General features: G+C 44.6%; 1 protein-coding gene across 1 annotated transcript; it reads right to left on the reverse strand.

Annotated features, from left to right (window-relative positions):
* Positions 1-217: 217 nt before the first annotated feature.
* On the reverse strand, positions 218-25,348 carry CCM2L (CCM2 like scaffold protein). Its single transcript, XM_089518432.1, has 10 exons — positions 25,301-25,348; positions 20,512-20,679; positions 16,197-16,280; positions 14,241-14,424; positions 9,771-10,264; positions 8,725-8,860; positions 6,049-6,112; positions 5,441-5,588; positions 3,957-4,095; positions 218-585 (listed from the first exon to the last, which is right to left on the reverse strand). Exons 1-10 carry the CDS (start codon positions 25,328-25,330, stop codon positions 287-289), a joined length of 1,746 nt encoding a protein of 581 aa, XP_089374558.1. The 5' UTR covers positions 25,331-25,348; the 3' UTR covers positions 218-286.

Here is a 25,348-nt window from a genome sequence, read left to right on the forward strand (position 1 = left end):
ATTCCTTCCAACCTTATGGCCTGTTACAGACTGCCAAAATAAAGCTGCTTCGGGTCTCTTTGGAGGTATGCTATTTAAATGATGCCTGGGTCCTAAGAGTCCGGAGGTCGCGCCAATGCCACCCTCCATTCCTAAGCACTGGAGTGCAGCTTTGGTGCAGCTTCTGGATTCTTAGGATGCATGCATCATTTAAATAGCATGCCTCCAAAGAGACCCGAAGCAGCTTTATTTTGGCAGTCTGTAACAGGCCTATGATTCTTCCTCTTTTTTAGGCTGAACTATTTTTTCACAGGTAGTTGTCTTCATTGCCATCTTCATTGTTGTCGTCTTCCTCTTCCTCCTCTCCATCATGCGCCAGAGCTTCAATGTCATGGGTTATATCCGTGATCATGCGGTTGAAGGACTCAGACTCGGAGTGCAAGGACCAGCTGTCATAGCTGCGCACAGCCGAGGCCGAGGTGTTACTCATGCTCCGCTTGATGCGCCCAAAGCTGTCAGTCAGGATGCCTCCTTCCCGGATACCAATGTTCTCGAGGAAGTTCTCAAAGTAGCCAATGTCCTGGTCAGGAATGAATGGCCGCATGCCTAAGGAAGAAGAAAAGAGGAGAAAGGTTAGGAATTCATTAAAATCTGCATACAAACAGAGGGCCCTTGGTATCTGCTGGAGGACCCCCATGGATACCAAAACCCATGGACCCTCAAGTCCCAGTATATACAACGGGTAGCAAAATGGTATTCCTTATATAAAATGGCAAAATCAAGATATGCTTTTTGAAATAAAAAACAATAATTTCAAGCCATGGATGGTCGATTCCATGGTTGCAAAATCTGTGGGCTTGCCAACTATGCCAGGCTTTATCCAGTTTTAACTTCTTAAAAATCATCCATTAAAAAAATTATTCAATCAGTTTTAGAATCTTTATTTGTATTGTTTTAAAATTTTAAATAGTTTGAAATTTTGCTGTATGCTACCCAGAGATCTTAACAATGTATCTGTGTATTGACTCACCATTCAACAATGGATTCAACAGGTAGTTGAGGCTTGCCAATACGATGCAAGCCTTCGTTGAAAGAAATGGTAGCATACACTTGGAGACCAGCTCACTCCATGCATTGGAGGAAACAAACCAAGTCCACGGAAACTTAAATTGCAAATTGTTTTGCTCAGTTAATCTCAAAGGTGCTGCAGGATCCCTTTGCACATTAATATTGTAGACTACCATGTCACTGGGGTGAAACAGATAAGCCAAAGAAAGCAGTTTCTGTCTGCTTTGAATGTGGCAAAACAACCAAAGTCCCTATACCAAAAAACAAAAACAAAAACAACAACAAAAAAACCCAAGATATAACCAAACAAAACAACCAAAGGGTTCTGGTGAAAACTAATAAAGAGAATAACAGCACCCAGGAGCAAAAAAATGTATTATCAAAAAGGGTAAAATGACCCCACTGAAAGATCTAAAATGCTAAGGGTGAATAAAATATCCAAAATACAAATCCAGAGAAACTAAACCCTGGTAAAAAGCCAATAAAACCACAAAAGCCCCTTCTGTGGTTTTATTGGCTTTTTACCAGGGTTTAGTTTCTCTGGATTTGTATTTTGGATATTTTATTCACCCTTAGCATTTTAGATCTTTCAGTGGGGTCATTTTACCCTTTTAGATAATACATTTTTTTGCTCCTGGGTGCTGTTATTCTCTTTATTAGTTTTCACCAGAACCCTTTGGTTGTTTTGCTTTGAATGTGGCACATTTAGATGACACACACCTTCAAAGCTGGCAGAAACGGGATTGAAGCCACACTCTGGGGCTAAAAATGAGCAAAAAAAAAAAAAAAGCTGGGATCACAGAATCATAGAATAGAATCCTAGAGTTGGAAGAGACCGCAAGTGCCATCCAGTCCAACCACAATCTGCCATGCAGGAAATCTCAATCAAAGCATCCCTGACAGATGGCCATCCAGCCTCCGTTTGAAGACCTCCAAGAAGGGAGACTCCACTACACTCCGAGGAAGGAGTGTGTTCCACTGTTGAACAGCCCTTACTGTCAGGAAGTTCCTCCTAATGTTGAGGTGGAATCTCTTTTCCTGTAGCTTGCATCCATTGTTCTGGGTCCTGTTCTCTGGAGCAGCAGAAAACAAGCTTGCTCCCTCCTCAATATGACATCCCTTCAAATATTTAAACAGGGCTATCATATCACCTCTTAACCTTCTTTTCTTCCAGGCTAAACATCCCCAGCTCCCTGAATCGTTCCTCATAGGGCATGGTTTCCAGACCTTTCACCATTTTAGTTTCCCTCCTTTGGACACGCTCCAGTTTCTCAATGTCCTTTCTGAATTGTGGTGCCCAGAACTGGACACGATATTCCAGGTGGGGCCTGACCAAAGCAGAATAGAGTGGCACTATTACTTCCCTTGATCTAGACACTATACTTTTATTGATGCAGCCTAAAATTGCATTGGCCTTTTTAGCTGCCGCATCGCACTGTTGACTCATGTTCAATTTGTGGTCTACTTGGACTCCTAGTTCCCTTTCACATGTATAAGCTTTATTCAGCCAGGTGTCTCCCATCCTATATCTGCTATTGAGTCCTAGTCCTGGGAAAAGAGCGGGATACAAATAAATAAATAAATAAAAATATCTGTGCATTTCATTTTTCCACCTTAAGTGCAGTACCTTATATTTCTCCCTGTTGAAGTTCATTTTGTTACCTTTGGCCCAGCTTTCCAGTTTATTCATGTTGTTTTGAATTTTGATCCTGTCCTCTGGGGTATTTGGTACTCCTCCTAATTTTGTGTCATCTGCAAATTTGATAAGTATGCCCCCAATTCTGACATCCAAGTCATTGATAAAGATGTTGAACACCACTGGGCCCAGGACAGAGCCCTGTGGGACCCCATTGTTGAGCACCTTTTGGGTTCAGCCAGTCAACCAATTACAAATCCGTGTAACAGATATTTTGACTTAGTACAAAAGATGCACACCTTCACCCCTGCATATAAACGCTCTGCAAGAGCAGATATGGAGCAGAGATCTATCCTAACCCTAACCCTAAAGCTGCATATCAGTGCACCAGTGCAGGTGAGCATTAAAAAAAGGATGGAGCCACTGTATCCAAGCGGTGGGGGAAGCAATGCAAAATACTGAAAGTATCAGACCTCCAGTGGATGTAATTACAACATACACAACCCAGACAGTACAAGAGGGGGCATGCAATGAAAGGGGGGTGAAGGGGACATGTAGGGGGGACATATTTGTGCTTTGCCAGTGTTTCCCTGGGCACATTGATTAGGTGATCTCCTGTAATGGGGAGCACTGCAGTTATGACTGTGTGGCTAATCAAAGGGGCAGCCATCCAATGGGATGGCATCATATATATATATATATATATATATATATATATATATATATATAATAAATAATATATCATGTCCTTTTCCGAAAACTGGGAATGAGGGTGGCTTACAATAGTAAAAACGCATACAAAAAGATACATTAAAATATAATTAAATTATTAGAATATTGAAAGAAATTACATGTTAAAAGAATAAAATCTAGATAGCAGGCAGTTGTATGTTTTTGTGACAGTGTGCATCGATGGTGGAAAGGCAATAAAAATTACCCAGTGGTGTGGCTTGACGCCGTGCCATGCGATCAGGCCATGCACATTTGGGCCACGTTGGGAGCAGCCGGCGCAGACAGTGGAGTGTTGATCTGCTCCTGGAAAAAGCAGGTTCAAACCACCTTTTCCTGCCCATCTGTCCCAGGTCATTGTCTCCCAATTCTAATGACATCCACAAACAGCCTTCCAAATGGTACTATGTAATAATAATTAAAAAAGGAATAGAGGGGCATGCTCCTCATTTTTTTGCTGGTTTGGATCTGCCCTCTTACAGTCACGTTCTTCCTGTTGTTTAGAAGGATTCTCTTCCTTACCCGCAATCCTGGAGAGATTTACCTAAGAGAAGAAACTTCCGCTTCTCCCCATAGAGTCGGAGGAGGCCCACGCAATAGCTTTCCACGGCCATTCCCATCCGGTATTCCCTGAGCAACAGTGCAAACTGCTGGATCTCTTGCGGGGTCAACTTGTTCCTCAGCTGTGGGGCAAAAAGACGCACAGTCATTACCCATTAGGGAAAAGTTCCCAGAGCATCCAAAAAACCCTGCGGTCTTTATCCATCTTCCTCTCTTCCCTGTTGCTTTTTCCTTAGCTTGGATTGCTAAGTTGCATGGAGATAAAGCTCAAAGCTCCCATGTCGGTTTGTGGGATAGTGGGTCCACCCTGAATATCTGAACTTTGAAAGAGTAACCTAAGACACTGGACTCTATTGCCCCCCCCCCCCAAAACAGGTTCAGCACCTGGGGGCACTTATTTTATTTATTTATTTATTTATTTATTTATTTATTTATTTATTTATTTATTTGATGTCTATCCCACCTTTCTCCCCAAAGGGACCCAAGGTGGCTCACAATAACAATTCTAAAAACATATTACCATAACACAATTAAAACATCAGCTAAAAACAATATAAAATTATAAACATTAAAACCACAATAAAATCACAATACCCATCCCATATAAAACCCATCCCATCAACAACCCCTGGGTCTCTCACTTTTGTACCTACCATCATCTTTTCGCCTTCCTTCCTTCCTTCCCTCCTCCTTCCTCTTTATTTATTCCTTCCTTCCTTCTCTCCTTCCTTTATTTCTTCTTATTATCTATTCCTTCCCTCCTCCCTCTCTCCCTCCCCTCCTTCTTTCTTCCTTTTCCTCCTTTCTCTTCTTTCTATCTTTATCTTTATTATTTATTATTTTTATAATATAATTATAAATATATTAAACATGCATTTTATCATTTTATCATTTATTCTTTTCTTCCATGTCTTTCGCCTTCCTTCTTTTTCTTATTTCTTTCTTCTTATTTCTCATTTATTTTTCCTCCCTGCCTCTCTTCCTTCTCTCCTTCCCTTCCCAATATTTATTCTTTATTATTATTCATGAATTTTATCATTGCATTATTTATTTATTATTCTTTATTCTTTCCTTCCTTGACTCTCTCTTTCCTTCCTTCCTCTTTTTTTTCTATAACAAAAGACAGAGAGCCAAAGGTATCACTGAGAACAGCTGCTCGCACATCTTGTGCTGAGCTTTACGGTTTTGAACCCCAGGCACATGGGCCTTGTGTCCAAAGGTGGAGAAAATTGCTTTTTTGGACACCCAGAAATTTTGCTGGCTGGGGGGTTCTGAGGTCCATTGTCCAAAAATGCTACTTTTCTAAATTCTGAGGTGGCTGAACCAAAAAAGAGAGCACCTTCCTTCTCTGTCCAATATCTGAGATCACCATTTTGGATAATTCCTTCCAAAGTTTGGACTGCAACCCAGAACAGATGGTCCACCTGACTGACAAAGAAGCCATAAACTCCTCCACCACAAACTCGCCGTGATCATGTAGTCTTGCAGTTGTTCCAGTCCAGTGTTGCTTTGGTCACTCCCACTCCAGGCTGTGGCCAGGCTGTGGTGGGACTGGTGAAAGGAAGGCGAGGACCCACCACTGCAATAGGCTTCAAATGTTTCATGGGAGCCATCGCTACAAGAGAGAAGGAAGCGGATTAGCAACACTTCCAAACTCAGGCTAGCAAGCAACCTGCTCTCTCGCATCTGGAGTCAATGCCCATCCCACTCCTATCCACCCATCATCCCCAGCCTGCATGGCAGTGGAGAGGCCCTGCTTTCTTGGAGGACTATTGTTTGCCAGGGTGTTTTCAGAGCAGGAAAATATATTCAACACTTTGTTGTTGTGTGTCTTCAAGTCATTTCTGAGTTACAGCAACCCTAAGGCAAACCTGTCATTTGGTTATCTTGGTAAGTTTCTTCAGAGGGGGGTTGCCATTGCCATCCTCTGAGAATGTGTGTGTGCATGACTTGCTGAGCCAGGATTCAAACCCTGGTCTCCAGAGTCATAGTCCATCGCTCAAACCACTGCACCACGCTGGCTCGACATACTCACAGGCATTCCAGCCATTACCATTGAGAGGAGCAAGACTTACAAGGAGCTGCAACAGCTGAAATCGGCATCATATCCGTACGTCCCATCAGTCCGACAGCTTTCACCTGAGAGCAAACAAGGAGAGGGGTGAGCTGCTGGGACGGGGTGAGAGGCAAAGCCTCGGACTTGCTTACCCACAGCTTCGATCTGCAAAGCCTGATCACATCTTTGCAATCATTATCTGCCCAACAATCCACCTGGGATTAATCTACACTGGCCAGAATACTCTGGGCTGCTCCTGGAGTATTCTGGCCCCGAAGCTGCCTCAGATTCTGCCTGTCATTCCTCCTGTTATGCCCTGCTTCCAGAACATGGACCTGGACTCTGACTCAGAGACTGAAGCAGTGGACCTGCTGCTGAACCAAAGCAGAAGGAGGTTCCAGAGCCACACGCCTCAGAGACAGACCAGAGAGCGGGACCAGCTCTGGCAAAGAGTCCTGTCCATTCAGATATAGAAGACCATTTACCCCTACCTACCTTAACTGAGTGGAGAGAAGGAAGGTAATGCTTGAGGAGGTCTCAGAGGATTTATCGGAAGCAACAATTAATTAAAAAGCAGCTGCATTGAGTTGCTGATCTAGATTCCCAGCCCTGTTCTCTAGTTGTTCGAGATTATCTAACCTACTAGGCTCCCTGTCAAGTTCCTGAACTCTGTGCTTGACCTAGATTTTGTTTGTTGGCCTGTTGTTTACCTGGACTTGGACCCTGTTGCACACTGGTTGGAATGTAAGCTTGTATTTACTAAAGCAAAATAAGTGTTGAACTGTAAAGCTACTCTGCCTGGGCTTGCTCATTAGCTGCTGGCTACCAGCTGTGTAGCAATCACTCTTTAGCTGGTTGCCCAGACTGTGTTTGGGACTCCCATTACCTCCCAGCGCATGGCTGGGTGCCTTGTTGTGACCTCAGAGGGAGTGACTCACACCAGCAATGGTGATGCCAGGGAGACAGTGGGGATACATGTGTAGACAGCCACCCAGCATTGGTACAGAGTGCTCTAGGTCTTCCTGCAAAATCCAGAGCAAAAGGTGAGTTTTTAAAATCCAGTTAAAGGGAGGGATAGGATGGATTTAATGAGGAACTGGCCTCATGTCGTGAAGACCACACTTGAATTGGGGATTTGGCCCTGTGTCATGAAGACAGGTCACCATGAGGATAGGGAGGAAACCGCTTCATTTGACTCATGTAGATGAGCCCCCAGTTGCAGCTTTTTCTTGTTGCCACTCACTAGATAAGCAATTCCTAAACTCTGGCCTTCCAGGGGTTTTGGACTTCAGGTCCCAAAATTCCTGACTATTGGCCAAGCTGGCTGGGGCTTCTGGGAAGTGAAGTCCAAAACACCTGGAGGACCTAAGTCTGGGGATCACTGCATTTAGATCAAGGGTGGGGAAAGTGGGCCACATGGGTCCCAACTATTTTGTGTTCCCTTACGTTTGATTTATATTGGTTAAGTTCCAGGGTACATATGACTTCTTGTTACAACAGCTCCACTGGTTGCCAGTCCATTTCCCAGTACAATTCCAGTACCTTTAAGAATAGCATACTTCTATAAAGATTTTCTCTTCTGCAGGGATATCTCTGTGTCATTTTTCTTGCTACAGGAATCATTCCACAGCTTTATTGTGGAACTGAAAAGGTCTCACTGGAATCAACTAAAAAAGGCTGGGAATGTGAGCTAACAATGAAATGCTTCAGCTCAAAAGTGCCAACACTATTTTGGTTGGAAAGATCTTTGGAAAATAATGGTTCTGAAGGTCTTCCAGATGGGATCAATGTATTGGGAAGTTGCGATATTTGTTGCTGTAATTTTTGGGTATTTAAAAAAATGTCCAAAGTTTCTGTTGTTCTGAATAATTATTTCGCCATTCCTGGAACCCACTGCTACGTATTGTTTCCACCTGGTCTATCAGTTTGGAATATTCCCCTTTACTACAAGGCTGAAGCCGGTTCCTTATTCCCAAGATGCAGTTCCTTATTTGCCTGAAAAATTGAAAGACAGCTAAACTCATTCTAATAAGGAACGGGAAATAAGGAAACAACTTCAGCCTTGTCCTGATATAGCAATGTATGATATGGGCTGACCCAAGACTTGTTTTGGGGCACACAAGTCGAATTCCATATTTGTTTGGCTTGTTTTAATTCTAACTGGCAGAGGCTGGCACATTTGAATAGATCTTGCATGTAGAAAGGGCTTCAGGTCGGAAAGGATTGTTTGCCATCTCACAAAGGAGACTCCCCTGGATGTGGGGATGTACTATTTCAGTTGACCCATTGCTTCTTTTAGGGTGCATATTATTTTTCTTTTATTTACAACAGCCATCTCATCAAATATATACCTGTTACTTTCAGAAATAGCTTTGTAGAATTGCCTGAATTATTTTTAATTTTGAAGTAGACCGTTTCTTGAGTATGGCAACAGGCAACATGGTGTGTTTAAAAGTTGCTTTGGGTACATAGGGGCATTCAGACCTTATATCCTTAGTCATCTGAATGAGTTAGCTGTCTTTCAAATTTTTGCACAAATAAAGTAAACGGGAATAAGGAACCAACTTCAGCCTTGTCACCTTGTTCAGGGAACCAACAGTTAATCCGCTGCTACTCACAGCAGACAATAATGGAGTAGATGGATTAACAATTGGACCCAATTTAAGGAGCACTCCCTCCTTTCATAAGTACTCACTCCGGCTGGAGAGCCAAGGACGCTTCGGTGTGGATGCATAGTGGTAGCCGGCTCGGTCCACACACTCAATGGTTTGGTCCCCATAAATTATTTGGAAAACCTGGCAGATGAGAGCACATGATTCTTCGGCCATGTCCTACATCCCAGGGAAGAAACAGTAGTCAGATCTGTATTCCAGAATTGCTGGACAAAGGTGACCATATGTCTTAACCACAAAGGCGGACAAGGCACCGCAAAATGTAAGGTGGCCAAGAAAAAAGAGGACATTACCAAGCTTAAAACACTAATATGAATGTATGCTTCTTAGTCATGCAGAAATTGGAAGACATTTTGAAATTCCTCCTGCACAGAAGGTTGAAACGTAGGACATGTCCTGGAAAAGGAGGATGTCTGGGCTGGGCAGGTACATACAGCACAATCCCACAGGCTTTAAGCATTACTTTTTTGGTCTGTGATTCCTCCTATTGCTAGGCTGGGCTCTGAGGCAGTGAGACTGAGTGAGTTGTAGCCTTAAAAAGTAATGTTTCCAAGCTCTATGCAGTCTCAAATACATCTCATGGTTGGAATCATGCTTGCTTTTACAAAGCTACCATGAACTGATAGGAAAAGGAAGGAGTTCCGTATTAGACCCACAACCGAAAATCCTGAGTGTATAACATGCTTGTATGAGCAATCAAAGTTTCTTTGAAAACATTTTAAATACATGTAAATAAAAATCCAAAAAGGAAACCTTGATTTTGCCATTTTATATAACAGACACCATCTTACTGTGCCATTGTATTGAATAGGACTTGCGCATCCACAGATTTTCTTATTCATGAGGGGTCCTGGACCCAAACTCCAATGGATACTAAGGGCCCACTGTATGTACAAACACTGCTTTTAGGACAGCACTCTCACCCTGAGTTTCCTCCTCCTGTGTCCTAAGAACGAGGAAAAGGGGGGCAAGCCTAATCCTAAAGCATGTCTTATTTATTCTGTTTTTTGGTTAGAAGGAATTTGGGGGAGGAGAAGACGGGAGATGGGTGTGGGTGCAGCTCACTTACTCGGTTAGCCACAGCCAGAATGACAAGGTTGCAGTAGGCTTCAGGGCTGGGCTCTTTGGGGTCCAAGGGGTTGCCCCCTGTGTTCCTCCGTTCCCAGCTGCCGCAGGTCTTGCCCCTTTCCCAGCTCCCGCTATAGGCCTGCCGACAGCGCTCCCAGCTGCCAACTTTGCCCGCTGGGCGACGCTCCCAGCTCCCGCTGTAGGTCTGCCGGCGTTCCCACGGTGGGCCACCCCCGGCCCTCTGCCTGTTCTCCCAGCTCCCTGTGCCCCGTTTCCTCTCCAGGCTGCCCCCTCCGCTCGGCCTCCCCTCCGGGCCACTCCGGGCCATCTTCCAGTCCAAGCTGCAAATGGTGTGGCGCCGCTCCATGGTGCCCCCCAATGGCCGGGGTTCCATCGGACGCTTCTCTGCCGGACTGCTGGGGAATTTCTTTTCCTGCTTACTGGCCGGATAGATGTCTGAGCTGCTCCCTGCAGGGACTGGGTCGACTCCCAGGCCTGGGAACAAAATAGAATGAAATGGAACAAACCCAAAAGCTTACTGTATATTTGTTGTTGTTGTTACAGAATCATAGAGTTGCAAGAGACCTCGAGGGCCACCCAATCCAACCCCATTCTGCCATGCAAGAACTCACAATCAAAGCACCCAAGACAGACGGCCATCCAGCCTCTGTTTAAAAGCCTCCAAAGGAGACTCCAACACACTCTGAGGGAGCATCTTCCACTGTTGAACTGTTCTTACCATCAGGAAATTCTTCCTAAAGTTTAGGTGAATCTCTTTTCCTGTAGTTTGAATCCATCACTCCATTGTGTCCTATTCCTTGGAGCAGCAGAAAACAAGCTACCTCCCCCTCGATATGACATCCCTTCAAATACTTAAACAGGGCTATCATATCACCTTTTAACTGTCTCATCTCCAGGCTAAACATACCCAGCTCCCGAAGGCATGGTTTCCAGACCTTTCACCATTTTAGTCACCCTCCCTTGGATATGCTCCAACATGTCAACATCCCAGAACTAGACACAGGATTCCAGGTGGGACTTGACCAAAGCAGAATACAGTGACACTGTTATTTCACTCTGTCTACACACTATACCTCTATTGATGCAGCCTAGAATTGCATTGGCCTTATTAGCTGCCGCATCACACTGTTGACTCATGTTCAACTTTTGGCCTACTTGGACTCCTAGATTCCTTTCACACGTAGAAGTCTCCTTAAGCCATTTCATTTTTTTCCTCTCTATGTGCAGTAGCTTACACTTCTCCCTGCTGAAATTCATTTTGTTAGCTTTGGCCCAGCTTTCTAGTCTATTCAGGTTATCTTAAATTTTGATCCTGTCCTCTGGGTATTTGCTCCTCCTCCTAATTTAGTGTCATCTGCAAATTTGATAAGCATGCCCTCTATTCCTTCATCCAAGTCATTGATAAAGATATTGAATAGCACTGGCCCCAGGACTGGTCACTTCTCTCCAGAATGAAGCAGAGCCATTGCTGAGCACCCTTTGGGTTCAGCTGATCAACTTGTTTGCAAGAATATCATGGGGGACCTTGGCAAAGGCCTTGCTGAAATCAAGATACACTACATCCACAACATTCCCTTCATCTACCAATCTGATAATTTTATCAGGAAAAAAAAGAGATAAGATTAGTCTGGCATGACATGTTTTTGAGAAACCCATGTTGACTTTTCACGATTATGGCATTCCATTCTAAATGCTCACAGACTCCCTGTTTAATGATCTGCTGTAAGCTCAATGCAGTAGCACTAGTCCTGTTGGAGGAGGAGTGTGTGTGTGTGTGTGTGTGTGTGTGTATCTTAGGAAACACATATATTCTTAGGAAACACTTAGGAAACACATCTCCTAGCAATCTTAGGATTGTATTGGGACATTTTCCTGAAAGTCTCAGCAATGCTCAAATGTTCAGTCTCAGCAAGATGCTCAAATGATGCAAGGGGACCCACAGCATTTTCTCTGGATGCTATGATAAAGCCTAAGGATCAGCCTCATCCTTCCGCTTGCCCATTTTCCCTATGGCTGAGTCTCCAGACAACTAAATCGTCTGCCCGAAAGCTACAACCTGAAGCCTCCACATGTTTTTATATTCAATTACTTTTGACATGTTGCAGTACACACATTTTTTTAAAAAATAGCACTAGCTATAGACCTTGAGTGTTTGATCCAGAGTTTGCTGTCTCTCTTCTCCTTCATCTGCTTTCATTTGCTTTCAACTGGCAGTTTGAGTGAGTGCCGATTTGCATAATAAAGGCACTCTGGCTAGCAAAGGTTGTAGAAATAAAAAGAGCCACAGAGAAATATTCTCAGCTGTAAAGGCAGGTCGGGCAGCATGCAAATCCTGCTCTGTTACATTGGCTGGAAAACTAAGTAGGTGAACTTGAAGAAAGAGAAAAAATGTATTTTGACAGAAAGCAGAAGAAATAGCTAACAGAGTGCCAGAGCTACATTCCTAGGGAAGCTGGGAAATGAAAATTTCCTTCAGTCCCCAAATTTCTAGTATTGCAACACTGTTCACATGCAGAACTCTTCTATCTGTTGCGTTCACATTCTCATGATCTGGCTCCTTATATTTGAATGTCTATAAACTGTTTTCCTAAATGCTCAACTGAGGTTTCAAGTTACTGCAGAGCTAGAAATTTGGGAACTGAGGGAATAACTCAATTTTGGGGTTTTTACAGAGATTGGAATCACAGAATCATAGAATCATAGAGTTGGAAGAGACAGCAAGGGCCATCCAGTCCAACCCCATTCTGCCATGCAGGAACTCTCAATCAAAGCATCCCCGACAGATGGCCATCTAGCCTCTGTTTAAAGACCTCCAAGGAAGGAGACTCCACTACACTCCGAGGAAGTGTGTTCCACTGTCAAACAGCCCTTACTGTCAGGAAGTTCCTCCTAATGTTGAGGTGGAATCTCTTTTCCTGCAGCTTGCATCCATTGCTCCGGGTCCTAGTCTCTGGAGCAGCAGAAAACAAGCTTGCTCCCTCCTCAATATGACATCCCTTCAAATATTTAAACAGGGCTATCATATCACCCCTTAACCTTCTCTTCTCCAGGCTAAACATCCCCAGTTCCCTAAGGCGTTCCTCATAGGGCATGGTTTCCAGACCCTTCACCATTTTAGTCGCCCTCCTTTGGACATGCTCCAGAATCTTCTACCATCCATGCGATACCAAACTCCCAAACTCTCTGCTCCAAATCCACCTTTAAGCTTGTGAAATGCCCCTCAAATGCCAACTTTCTGTCCAGTGGAGAGTAGGGTAGTGGTGGCAGAGCAAGGTCCCATTATGTTACTATAACTGGATGGACAAACAATAACTTCATCTTCTAGAACCTTCAGCAACTACTCACACATTACTGTGAGTCCAGTTATATGGAAAGAGGTGACAATTCTCTGCAGCGCTTCTACTTTTCACCAAGCAGCAACTGGTGTGTTTGGGGGAGAAAGGGAGCTGGGGCAGCTAAAATATGGGTTTTTTTTGGGGGGGGGGGGTTGATCTGCACTGAGTCTCACTTTTGAAAAGAATGCAGAATATAAATCAGATAACCAATAAACAATCCACTGCATATAGAATACAAAGTCCAGCAGTGAATGGGGCAGTGTATCCACATTACGTTTTCGTATGGATAAGTGATGTACACTCAAGTCACTTTAGTGACTTGACTTGGACTCAACTCGGCAATAAATGACGCACTGACTCGACTTGCAACTTGTATGTTTTTAGCAACTGACTGGATAACATCATTCACTTTCAGAAGTAGGCACGACTTGCCCCTAGAGCTCTCTTCTTGGAAGGGAACAGCAAATGCATTATTAGCCGACGGGCTTGTGGCAGAAGGCTCCTTTTAAAGCTTTGGAAATCATTAGAAGGCTCTTCCGATGTGCAATGGAGACAGGCTGCCAAGCAGACCTCAACCTCTGCCTCCAGCCCATTACTTAATTTCCTTGCTGTTCCCCTCCAAGGAATGCACCCAACTCTTTTTTCCCCTGTTTAAAGTTGGCTCCCAGATTTGAGACTTGACTTGAAAATACCTTGCAAGGACTTGAGATTCAACTTGAAAATGGAAGTTACAGAGACTTGAGACTTTTGGAGTAGAAGACTTGAATACATCACTGGTATGAACTTTGGTTTGAATGTTGGACTCGGACTCTGGAGACCAGGGTTCGATTCCCAGCTCAGACATGATAGTCGCTGGGTAACCTTGGCACGTCATATGCTCTCAGCCTCAGGGGAAAGCAATGGAAAACCTCCTCTGAACAAATCATGCCAAGAAAAGCCCAGGATAGGTTCACCTTAGGGTTGCCATAAGTCAGAAATGACTTGAAGGCACACAGCACACACACATACACACGTTAAAGGGCAGCCCTCTACTAAGTCTATTTGGTTCAGCACTTTAAATAGTTCCTTTTTTAAGTTCGAAGTACCCCCTCCCCCCCAGCCAAATCCATCAGCACCTGTTTTGAGCACAAGAAGGTGCAGTGCATCATCCCGCAGGTAAGAGGCAGCAGCAATCTCATGGGTAGGGATCCTCAAGATGAGCTCCTCATTGTCCCTCCAAGTCAGAAGAAGACAGCGGGCAGAGAGGCTCAGGATGCTGTCCTGCTCCGGAGTGGTCTTCAGAGGAAGCTCTTTCAGTTGCTGCCAGAAAGACAGAGCAGTGGGAAAGTCTGCTGAGGCATGCACTCCTTCCTGGGGCTGATGTGTTTGAAAAGTCGTCCTTAGCCCTAAATGCCACTAAGCTACAGATTTTATCATCAGAAGACTTGACGCACTAGAAAAGACAATACTGCTTGGGAAGGTGGAAGGCAACATGAAAAGAGGAAGACTGCATGCCAGGTGGATGGACTCCATCAAGTCTGCAAGACCTGAGCAAGGGCAGTTGATAGAATCATAGAATCAGAGTTGGAAGAGACCGCAAGGGCCATCCAGTCCAACCCCCTGCCATGCAGGAACTCACAATCAAAGCATCCCTGAGAGATGGTCATCTAGCCTCTGTTTAAAGACCTCCAAGGAAGGAGACTCCACCACTCTCTGAGGGAGCGTCTTCCACTGTCGAATAGCTCTTACGGTCAGGTGGTTCTTCCTAATGTAGAGCTGGAATTTCTGTTTCTATGGATTGAATCCATTGTTCTGTATCATGTTCTCAGCAGAAAACAAGCTTGCTCCATCCTCAATATGACACCCTTTGAAATAGCTAAACAGGGCCAACATATCACCTCTTAACCGTCTCTTCTCCAGGCTAAACATACCCAGCTCCTTAAGGTACTCCTCACAGGCCTTGATTTCCAGACCCTTCACCATTTTGGTCGCCCTCCTGATGACAGGGTGACTTGGAGGACTCTCATTCATAGGGTCAACAGAAGTTTAACAAGAACAGCTTTTAGGCATGCAAAGCACAGCTTCCTGGGCTGCAAAGTACAGTTCACTTCCATACAACCACTTCCCATGCTGGAAAGGAAAGCCAGGTTCACTTCAAAAGTTAAAGTATGGGTGGGCAACTGTGGGGGGCGCATGGTCATTTCTCACCCCATGACCCTTTCCATGTGCTGCAAATGCAGGTAGCAGCCAACTAACTAACTAATTGCTTTCCCCCCAGTATGGGATGCAAAGCAGCTTAGAGCATAGATTAAAATATAATACAGATACAAATTGTGTCTCCTTTATCCAAAATGCCTGGGACTGGAAGTTTGGTCTGGATTTTATATTTTTGGGTTTTTGGAATACCCATAGTTGCCTATACACTCATAGTGAGATCGCTTGGAGATGGGACCCAAGTCAAAACACAACATTCATTTATGTACCATATACACCTTATACACATGCCCTGAAGGTAATTTGATAAGTATTTTTAATCATTTTGTGCTGGAAACCAAATCTGTTTACCTCGAACTATCAGAAAGCAAAGGTGTTACTATCTCAGCTATCCGTTAAAACGTTTTGGGTTTTGGAGGATTTCTGATTTTGGTATTTCAGATAAGGAAGACAACCTGTAAAATTATTTTGAAATGATTAAAAAGAAAAAGAATCTGCACTATAGTACAGTCAGCCCTTCTTATACCTGGATTTTTTATACACAGATTTAAGCGTCCACGGTTTGAAAATGTTCAAAAAAAAAGTATACCTTTCCAATATCAAACCTTGATTTTCCATTTTTTATAAGGGACACCATTTTGCTATGTCTTTATATTTAATGGGACTTGAGCATCCATGAATTTTGTTACCCATGGGGGATCTTGGAACCAAACCCCAGCATATAACAAGGGTCCACTGTATATGTGGGAAATTCACTCAAGTCTGTTCATTCACAGCTATCACTATCATATCAGTGTGCTCTCTGGTTGCATTCATTAGAAGTACATTACTGTTAACTGGACGACACCAAAGTGCATTGAAGGACATTGTGTGGTTACCCTTGCAGTGTCCAGGAGCTGCAACAGTTCATCACGGCTGGAGGGGTTCAAGGAGGTGTTCACCCAAGTCAAATGGCCTAAAAACTGGAATGGAAGAGAAAATGATCTTTTTTAAAAATCCCAATTGAAGACAGTCAGGTGGAAATTTCGAAAAGGAAAAATTTGTGTTAAACAGGGTTTGTGTATAGGACTTTGTGGTCAGGACAGACTGCAGGTTTAAGAACACATGCTTCGCTTTGCTTCATGTTATGTGGCTTTCATAATCTCTGCTGCCTGGGGATAGTGGGAATTGTAGTTCAACACATCTGGAGGAGTCCCCACATTGGCAGAGAGGCTACCTTAGAGTTGTGGGCTTCCCCTACAGGTAGGCTTCCCATATCCCGCCTGGGGGCGGGACTTTCCCGATTTGGGGCGGGTCCGCACGGTCCCGCCCCGGTTTGGCCCTGCCCCCGGGACTCCCCCCCCAGCGAGTCCTGCAGGCTTGGCTGGGGCTTGGAGGACGGCTGAAGCCAAGCCCCAAACCTCTGCCTGGCTGCCTCCGTCTCTGGGGGGGGGGGGGGGGAAATCCCGGGGGTGGGGGCAAAACGGCGACGGAGGCAGCCAGGCAGGGGTTTGGGGCTTGGCTTCAGCGAGGCCCCATTCCCTTGCCTGGCTTCCTCTGTTGGCGATGGAGGCAGCCAGGCAGGGGAAAGAGCCTTTCCTCTTTCTCCTCCTCCTCTTCTTCTGCCTCCTTTTCTTCCTCCCCTTCTTCCTCCTCCTCTTCTTCTTCTTTCTCCTCCTCTTCCTCCCCTTCTTCTTCATCTTTTTCCTCCTCTTCCTCTTCCTCCTCTCCTCCTCCTCCTCCTCTTCCTCCCCTTCTTCCTCTTCCTTCTTCCTCCTTTTCCTCCTCTTCTTCATCTTCTTCCTCCTCCTCTTCTTCTCCATCTCTTCTTCTCCTCCTCCTCTTCCTCCCCTTCTTCCTCCCCTTCTTCCTCTTCCTTCTTCCTCCCTTTCCTCCTCTTCTTCATCTTCTTTCTCCTCCTCTTCTTCTCCATTTCTTCTTCTCCTCCTCCCCTTCTTCCTCTTCCTTCTTCCTCCTTTTCCTCCTCTTCTTCATCTTCTTCCTCCTCCTCTTCTTCTCCATCTCTTCTTCTCCTCCTCCTCTTCCTCCCCTTCTTCCTCCCCTTCTTCCTCTTCTTTCTTCCTCCTTTTCCTCCTCTTCTTCATCTTCTTCCTCTTCCTGTTCTTCTCCATCTCTTCTTCTCCTCCTCCTCTTCCTCCTCCTCTTCCTCCCCTTCTTCCTCTTCCTTCTTCCTCCTTTTCCTCCTCTTCTTCATCTTCTTTCTCCTCCTCTTCTTCTCCATCTCTTCTTCTCCTCCTCCTCTTCCTCCCCTTCTTCCTCCTCCTCTTCTTCTTCTCCTCTTCCTCCTCCTCTGCCTTTTCCACTCTTCCTCCTCTTCAATGCCCAAATATGCTGTTTGGAATGGGGGGGGGGGAGGTTAGCCAGAAAGGGAAGTACATTTCTGCCATCTGTCAGGAACAATGCCAAAATGCCCTCCATTTTGATCATGCCTAAGAAACATGCATTTATATTAACATTTTTTTAAAATCATCATTTTTTTGCATGTCCTCCATTTTAAAAAAATGTGTCCTACATTTGAAAATGTTGTCCTACTTTTGTCCTACATTTGTCCCAGTGTGGAGGTCCAGAATTATGGCAACCCTACCTACAGGGCACATATTTATTTATGTATGGATTTTTATCCTGCCTTTCTCCTGGAATAGGATACCAAACATCTCTAATTTTCACAATATGGAGGAGGAAACTCAGGGTGAGAATGCTGACTTGCAAATAGATATCTTTGGCTCCACAAATGTTGCTGACTGTTTCTTGTTCCAAGTAGAAAGCTTTTAAAAAATGGAACTACAACTTCCACAGAGCCAGCATGGCATACTGGTTTGAGCACTGGACTGCGACTCTGGAGCCCAGGGTTCAAATCCCTGATTGGCCATGGAAACCTACTCTTGGTCTCAGAAAACCCCATGATAGGGTCACCTTAGGGTCGCTGTAAGTTGGAAATGATTTGAAGTCACACAGCAACAACAACAACACAATTTCTATGTATTCTTCAAAGCAGTGCCTGCAGCAATGTTAAAAAGAGCCTGGAAAAGCTTGTTACTCTCCGTGTTTCTGTTCAATGCCCAATTTCAACAGAGAATCTGCATTTCCAGCCAGAGAGGTATCTTCCCCGTCATACAGTCAGCCCTCTGTATCCATGGTTCCTGCATCCATGGAGTCAAGCATCCATAGTTTGAAAATACTCCCAAAAATCAATCCCAAAAAGCAAACCTTGTTTTTGCCATTTTATATCAAGGAGACAATTTTACTATTCTATTGTGTTTAATGGGAATTGAGCATCCACAGATCTTGAGATCCATGAGGGGTCTTGGAACCAAACCCCAGCAGATACCAAGGGCCCAGAGTATTATTGGTTTTTATTGCACAAATGGCTTGTTCTATGTAACTATGGTTGATGTCTAATGCCTCCTGCTTAATAACATAACCAGTGCCATCCCTTTCAAGACATTACCAAGGGATAACCATAGATCTGAGGTTTTCACTCTGAAATCGGGGACTGGGGAGCTCCCAGAGTTGTCACATCTCCAGGCTTAGCCTTGAGTCTTTCAGGGCTTGGTATCTCTCTTTCAGTCCTCAAGGGGAGGTATCTCAGGGTGAGAGCAATGCCTTGAAAGGTGTCTGCATGTAGAATAATAAAATCATAGAGTTGGAAGAGACCCCAAGGGCCATCCAGTCCAATGCCCTGCCATGCAGGAACTCTCAATCAAAGCACTACAAGAAATGGCCATCCAGCCTCTGTTTAAAGACCTCTAAGGAAGGAGACTCCACCATCCTCCATTGAGGGAGTTTGTTCCACTGTCGAACACCCCTTACTCAGGATGTTCCTCCTAATGTTGAGGTGGAATCCCTTTTCCTATAGCTTGCATCCATTGCTCCGGGTCCTAGTCTCTGGAGCAGCAGAAAACAGGTTTGCTCCCTCCTCAGTATGACACCCCTTCAAATACTTAAACAGGGATATCATATCACCTCTTAACCATCTCTTTTCCAGGCTAAACATACCCAGCTCCCTAAGTTTCTCCTTATAGGGCCTTATGGTTTCCAGACCCTTCACCATTTTAGTTTTCCTTCTTTGGACACACACTAGTTTCTCAACATCCTTTTTGAATTTTGGCACACAGAACTGGACACAGGATTATTCCAGGTGAGGCCTGACCAAAGCAGAATAGAGTGGCACTATTACTTCCCTTGATCTAGACACTATACTTCTATTGATGCAGCATAAAATTGCATTGGTCTTTTTAGCTGCCACATCACAAAGTTGACTCATGTTTACACTGTGTTCCTCATTTGTTAGACGTAGTGTTTCACTTTCACATTTGAATGGCATCCTCAGTTCAATTTCAATTCCTGACTTGTCCATGAAACCCACTGGGCCAACTTGGGCAAGGCACATATTCTCAGCCTCAAGGGAAGGCAATAAGAAATCACTTCTGAACAAGTCTTGTCAAGAAAAACCCAAGAAAACCTCCTTAGGGTTGCCATAAGTGAGAAAGGACTGGAAGGTACATAACAACAACAATCTGGACAATGTTATTTCCCTATAAAAAGTTAAAATATGAATATACATGAATGTGCATGTGAAAATATGTACTAGATAGATAGATAGATAGATAGATAGATAGATAGATAGATACACACACTACAATGAGTGGGTGGTGGCGGTGATGTCCACATGTAGATGTAAAAGGGAGGTCCTAAAGGTAAAAGGTTTGAGTACAACCGATCTACTCTGTAGAAATAGTGCAGTTTGATACCACGTTAAGTGCTGCAGCTCCATCCTATGGGATCCTGGGATTTGTAGTTTTATGAGGTCTTCAACCTTCACTCTGCCAAAGAGTGCTGATGCCTCACCAAACTACAAATCCCAGGATTCAGTTAGATGGATCCATGGCAGTTAAAGTGGTGTTAAACTGCATTATTCCAATACTGTAGATGCAGCCTACAATTCTGTAACTACGTGTGTTTACTGCAAATATATAATCCCATAGTAAAATTTAGTGACTATGTCTCAATCCTATTGGTAGTCCCAACTACTGAATGGGTTTTTAAATGGTAGGTTAAATTGGAGTAGATGACCCTTGTGACCTCTTCTAGCTCCAATATTCTATTATTCTAACCCTAAATTAGGCCCTTCTTGCCAGCAAGTGAAAATCATACAAAATACCACTCCAGGTCCCTTCTTTCTCCCTCCCTCACCTTCACTTCCTTTTCCACATAGTCATGTAGGAGAATCTGAGGGTCGATCAGATAATCCGGAGGATGGAGCGGCACCGAGTGCAAAGGACGGCGGCAGAGGCTTGTCCTGAGGGCCTGCTTTCGGGCCGCCTTTGGGAAAACCAGCCGCTTGATGGGAGACACGAACCCCTGTGAGAGAGCAAAAAGGAGATCAGGTTAAAACAATGGATCTTCTGGCAATGGAGGGGTATAGACTGCCATGCCATGGCTGGCAAAGACAAGTCATTGGGCAAATGGAGACGCACAAGCTGAGAGAAGAGGCACGCAGATGGCTGTGCTGTTCCTCTGACAAAAAGCCAAACTGAGTTCTGTATGTCAAGAAAATAATAATTGGGGAAGAGGAAGAAGAAGGGGGGGGGGATCCCTGCAGCCTAAACTGAACACAATGGATCCTATTGTTAGAGATTGTTACAGAAGAGTAGAATCAACTGTTGCGTGGCAAATCAACACTTGTGTAAATCTATCCACTCATCTATCCATCCACATATCCATCCATCCATCCATCCATCCATCCATCCATCCACCCACCCACCCACCCATCCATTCATCTATTTACATACCATTTATTGAAACTGCACCTTTTCCCCACACCTGGGACTGAAGGGGGGTTACAGATTCATGATAATATAAATAAAACCACTTGTAGCCAAAAACATCCAAAATCAAGATTAAAGCAGTGTTAAATTACCCACAAAGTTAAAACTCTTTAAAATGTAGATTAAAAGGAATACAGCATATTAGCACAGAAAGCCCTGGTTACGTGTGAAAGAAATGAGTTCCCAAATGCCTGTAAATCCCCTCTATTCAATAGGTCTACTCTATTTGGGATTTCACAGAATGGCTGATAGATATGGGCACGTTACAGAGCGCCGAAAAGCGGCGCTCTCCCTGCTCCGTCATTAGATGCGCCAAGAAGCCCCAGTGGCCAGACCACGAGGCTTCCCGGCGCAGCTGAAAAGCGCCGAAATGCCGCTTCTTCTTGTGCCCTGGATGTGATGCCATGAGGCGTGAGGTGCGCACTTGTGGCGTCATATCCGTGGCGTGACGTGCGGACGCTATGTGTCTGGCACGTAATAATGGCGGCGCCCATGTTTATGTCATGTGCTGGGGTGAGGCTGGTGTGGAAGCTAGGTCCTCGGCCAACCCCTAGCACGTGACGGGGGCGCTGGAAGGGCCTGTCTGTAATGCGCCATAGTATTCTTATTTTGTTTCTCTTACAGTTCAGAAAAAGAAAGTGGAGCCTACCAGTCCCATTACAAATCATTCCTGATGTGTATCAATCCCATTGCACACACGTTTCATTGCGGGTCAGTCCCACTGTGTACCCAGTGCCACTGCATAATGTTCCTGTTGCGCTTCAGTCCCATTGTGTACCAGTCCTGTTGTGAATCAGTCTTGATGCTCATAAGTCCCAGTGTACATCAGTCTCATTGTGGATCAGTCCTGATGCGTATCCATCCAATTGTGCACCAGACTCATTACCGATTTGTCTCATTGTGCATCAGTTCCGCTGTGCACTAGTGCCATTGCACCTCATCCCTGATGCACATCAGTCCCATTGTGCACCAATCTCATTATGGATGGGTCCTGATGCGTATCAGTCCCATTTCGTACCAGTCTAATTACGGATTGGTCCTGATGCGCATCAGTCCCATTTTGTACTAGTCCCATTGTGGATTGGTCCTGATGTACATCGTTTGCCTCGGGCAAATGGTTGCAAAATCAATGAATCAAAATTTTCAATTTTTTGACACTAGGAAACTAGTATCTAGAAAAACTGTTTTTTGTTTTTGTTTTTTTGCTTTTGCCTCGCTTTATCGTGACAGAAAAGTAGGATCGGAACTGGTTTCAAATGGGAACAACAATCATATAAACTGATCAGCAATTTGCTTTAAATCATAGTGGGAATGAGCCCTAAGAAGTATTCACTCTCTCTCTCTTTCTGGCTTCCAGAACTTTTTGGATGCTGATCTCCTTTCCCCATTAGAGAGCAGCCGGTGTGGGGATTATCTGCCTCGGGCACCCAATGTCTTCGATTTGTCTGACGGGTGGCTGCCAAGTGAACCAATTTAACACGCCGATCTCAGGATTGGCTGGTGGTGATTCGGTCCAGAGCCCGGTCTGACAGCTGGGCATCACCAGAGGCATCTGGAGGGGAAAAGGATGTCTCCCCAGAGGACTGGGATGTTGATGCTGGATCCACATCAAGGCAGAGGAGAGGCCACCAGGACCCATCTGCTCAGAAGGAAAGCTGGCAAGGAAGCATTTGCCTCCTGGTGTCCTTGTCTTGGAAAGATCATGGAAGAGATTCTCAAAGGTCATTTCATCCAACTCCCCTTTTGTCAGTGCAGCAAATCCTCAATGAAAATGTGCCATAGAGATCTAAGGCTCCAAGAATGAGATGAGATATTGGATCTGCCAGATCAGTTCTGGAATCGGTTTGGCTATTCCTGTTAGCCTTGGACCTAGGAGACATCCTCTGGTCATGTTCAGGGAGCATTATGTTGCTACTCCAGCATTTATCAATAGTAATAAATAACAAAATGTATACATTGGGGGAGTGTTAACACCTGACCGCTTTTGGCATGCTAGATGAGGCCACATTTGTTGTGTGCCTTCGTTTCCAACCCTAAGGTGACCCTATCATGGGGTTTTCTTGGCAAGATTTTTTCAAAGCAGGTTTGCCATTGCCTTCCCCTGAGGCTGAGAGAGTGTGACATGCCCAAGGTTACTCAGTAAATTTCATAGCCAAACTGGGAACCGAACCTTGGTCTCCAGAGTTGTAGTTCATCATGCAAAGCCACTACACCACACTGGCTCTCAGACAGTGTCACACATGCACCAAGAATATGAGCTACTGGGCCTGGCCACTGGGATACAAGATCCTCTACAGCTTTGATTCTATGGGCCAAAACACACTGCAGAAATAATTCAGCTTGAGACCGCTTTAACTGTCCTTGCTCAGTGCTAGGGAATCCTGGGAACTGTAGTTTATTGTGGCATCAGAGCTCTCCAACAGAGAAGGCAAAACGTCTCACAAAACTACAGTTCCTTTGTTATTTTATGAAGCTGTTTTTAAATGATTGTAATTATGATGTATCATTGCTTTGATACTGGCTGTAATCCCACCTCGATCCGTGGGGAGAGGCGGGAAAATACAAATAAAAATGTTGTTATTATTATTCCTGGAGTTCTCTAGCATTGAGCTAGGGCAATTAAAGCGGTCTCAAACTGGATTATTTCTGCAGTATGTTTTGGACCTGTGATTGCCTACACTCCTAAGTGCAAGTTTGCAATTTTGGCTTACCTGGGGCCATGATGTGTTCATTGCAAGATGATTCATATCACATTTGCTGTGTTTGGGTTTTAATTTTTTTTTTTGGGGGGGGGGGTTATCCTGGGATACAGGCAACTGAGCTTTGAAAACCCCAATCTAAATTACTGGGGAAATTGAAAGGGTTTCTCTGCTGGGATGGCTGCTCCATTGAAATGTGGAGATCATATTCGATTGGATATGGGGGTTGCATGGATTCCAATTCCCAGCAGCCTTAGCCAAAAGAGCTAGTAGTGGGAGTTATAGCCTAGAGAGCTTCATATTTCCCATTCTTGTTATGCCTTCTCAAAATCGACATTGTGTCAATACCTACAATCATGTATACAATATAATTAATAATAATAATAATTAGTTTTATTTATATACCGCTATTCCAAAGATCATAGCGGTGAACAGCAAGTAAGCTTATTTGCCCCCAACAGTCTGGGTACTCATTTTAGCAACCTTGGAAGGATGCAAGCCTGAGTCGAGCTTGGGCCCTTTTGCTGGTCTTGAACTCGCAACCTTGTGGTTTCAAGTGAATGGCTGCAGTACAGGCATTTAACCACTGCGCCACCAGAGCTCCATATACTACAACAGTGTCTTGCAACATAACCACTATGCCTCTGTGATCCCTTTCAAACTATTAAATTATAAATCTGGGACTTGTAGTTGAAGGTGGTTATATAGACTTATCTGCTAGAGAGCTCTAGTGCCTCCCTAAACTACCGATCCCAGGAACACTTAGAATGTACCCATTGGTTCCACTCCACAATTATAGTACAGTATTATGATTCTGCATTAACTGTGATGGCTGCATCCTGGGATTTGCGGTTTTGGAGGCTATTTAGAATTCTCAGGGAGTTGCATTGACATGATAAGCTACAAATCCCCAAATTACATACACGGGGGAACCATGGTACCAAAGCGCTATAAATGCACAGTGTGAAAAGTGTAACGCTTTCCCACTTATACAGTTTAGGCCAAGGGTGGGGCTCCTTTGGCCTTCCCAAGGTTGACAGACTGTCATTGCCATCAGCCTGGTAGCCAGCACAACGAAAGGTGAGCCATGCTGGGAACTGCACTTTGGCAACATGTGGAGAGCTACAGATGTAGTGGCGTTTGTCTTCTACCCAGCCACCCAGAGCAACAGGGGCTGCATGCAGAAAATGTGCCACCCGCACAAGTACACCTAGGCTGCATTCACACTGGAGAAATAATCCGGTTTAACACCACTTGAACTGCCCAGCTCCATGCGATGGAATTCTGGGCATTGCAGTTTGTTGTGGCACCACAGTGCCACAACAAACTGCAATGCCCAGAATTCCATCACATGGAGCCAGGGCAGTTCGTGGTGTCAAACCAGGTTATGTATCCAGTGTGGATGCAGCCCCACAAATCTGGATGCCGAGAAAGCCCCACATCTCCATGACTTACCTTCTTGCCTTTCTTCGCTTCGTACTCCATGCCCAGTTCTTGCTTGGC

Source organism: Sceloporus occidentalis, unplaced genomic scaffold (assembly GCF_023333645.1).
Source record: "Sceloporus occidentalis isolate IW3139 unplaced genomic scaffold, rSceOcc1.0.p SCAF_3, whole genome shotgun sequence".
Lineage (NCBI taxonomy): Eukaryota > Metazoa > Chordata > Lepidosauria > Squamata > Phrynosomatidae > Sceloporus > Sceloporus occidentalis.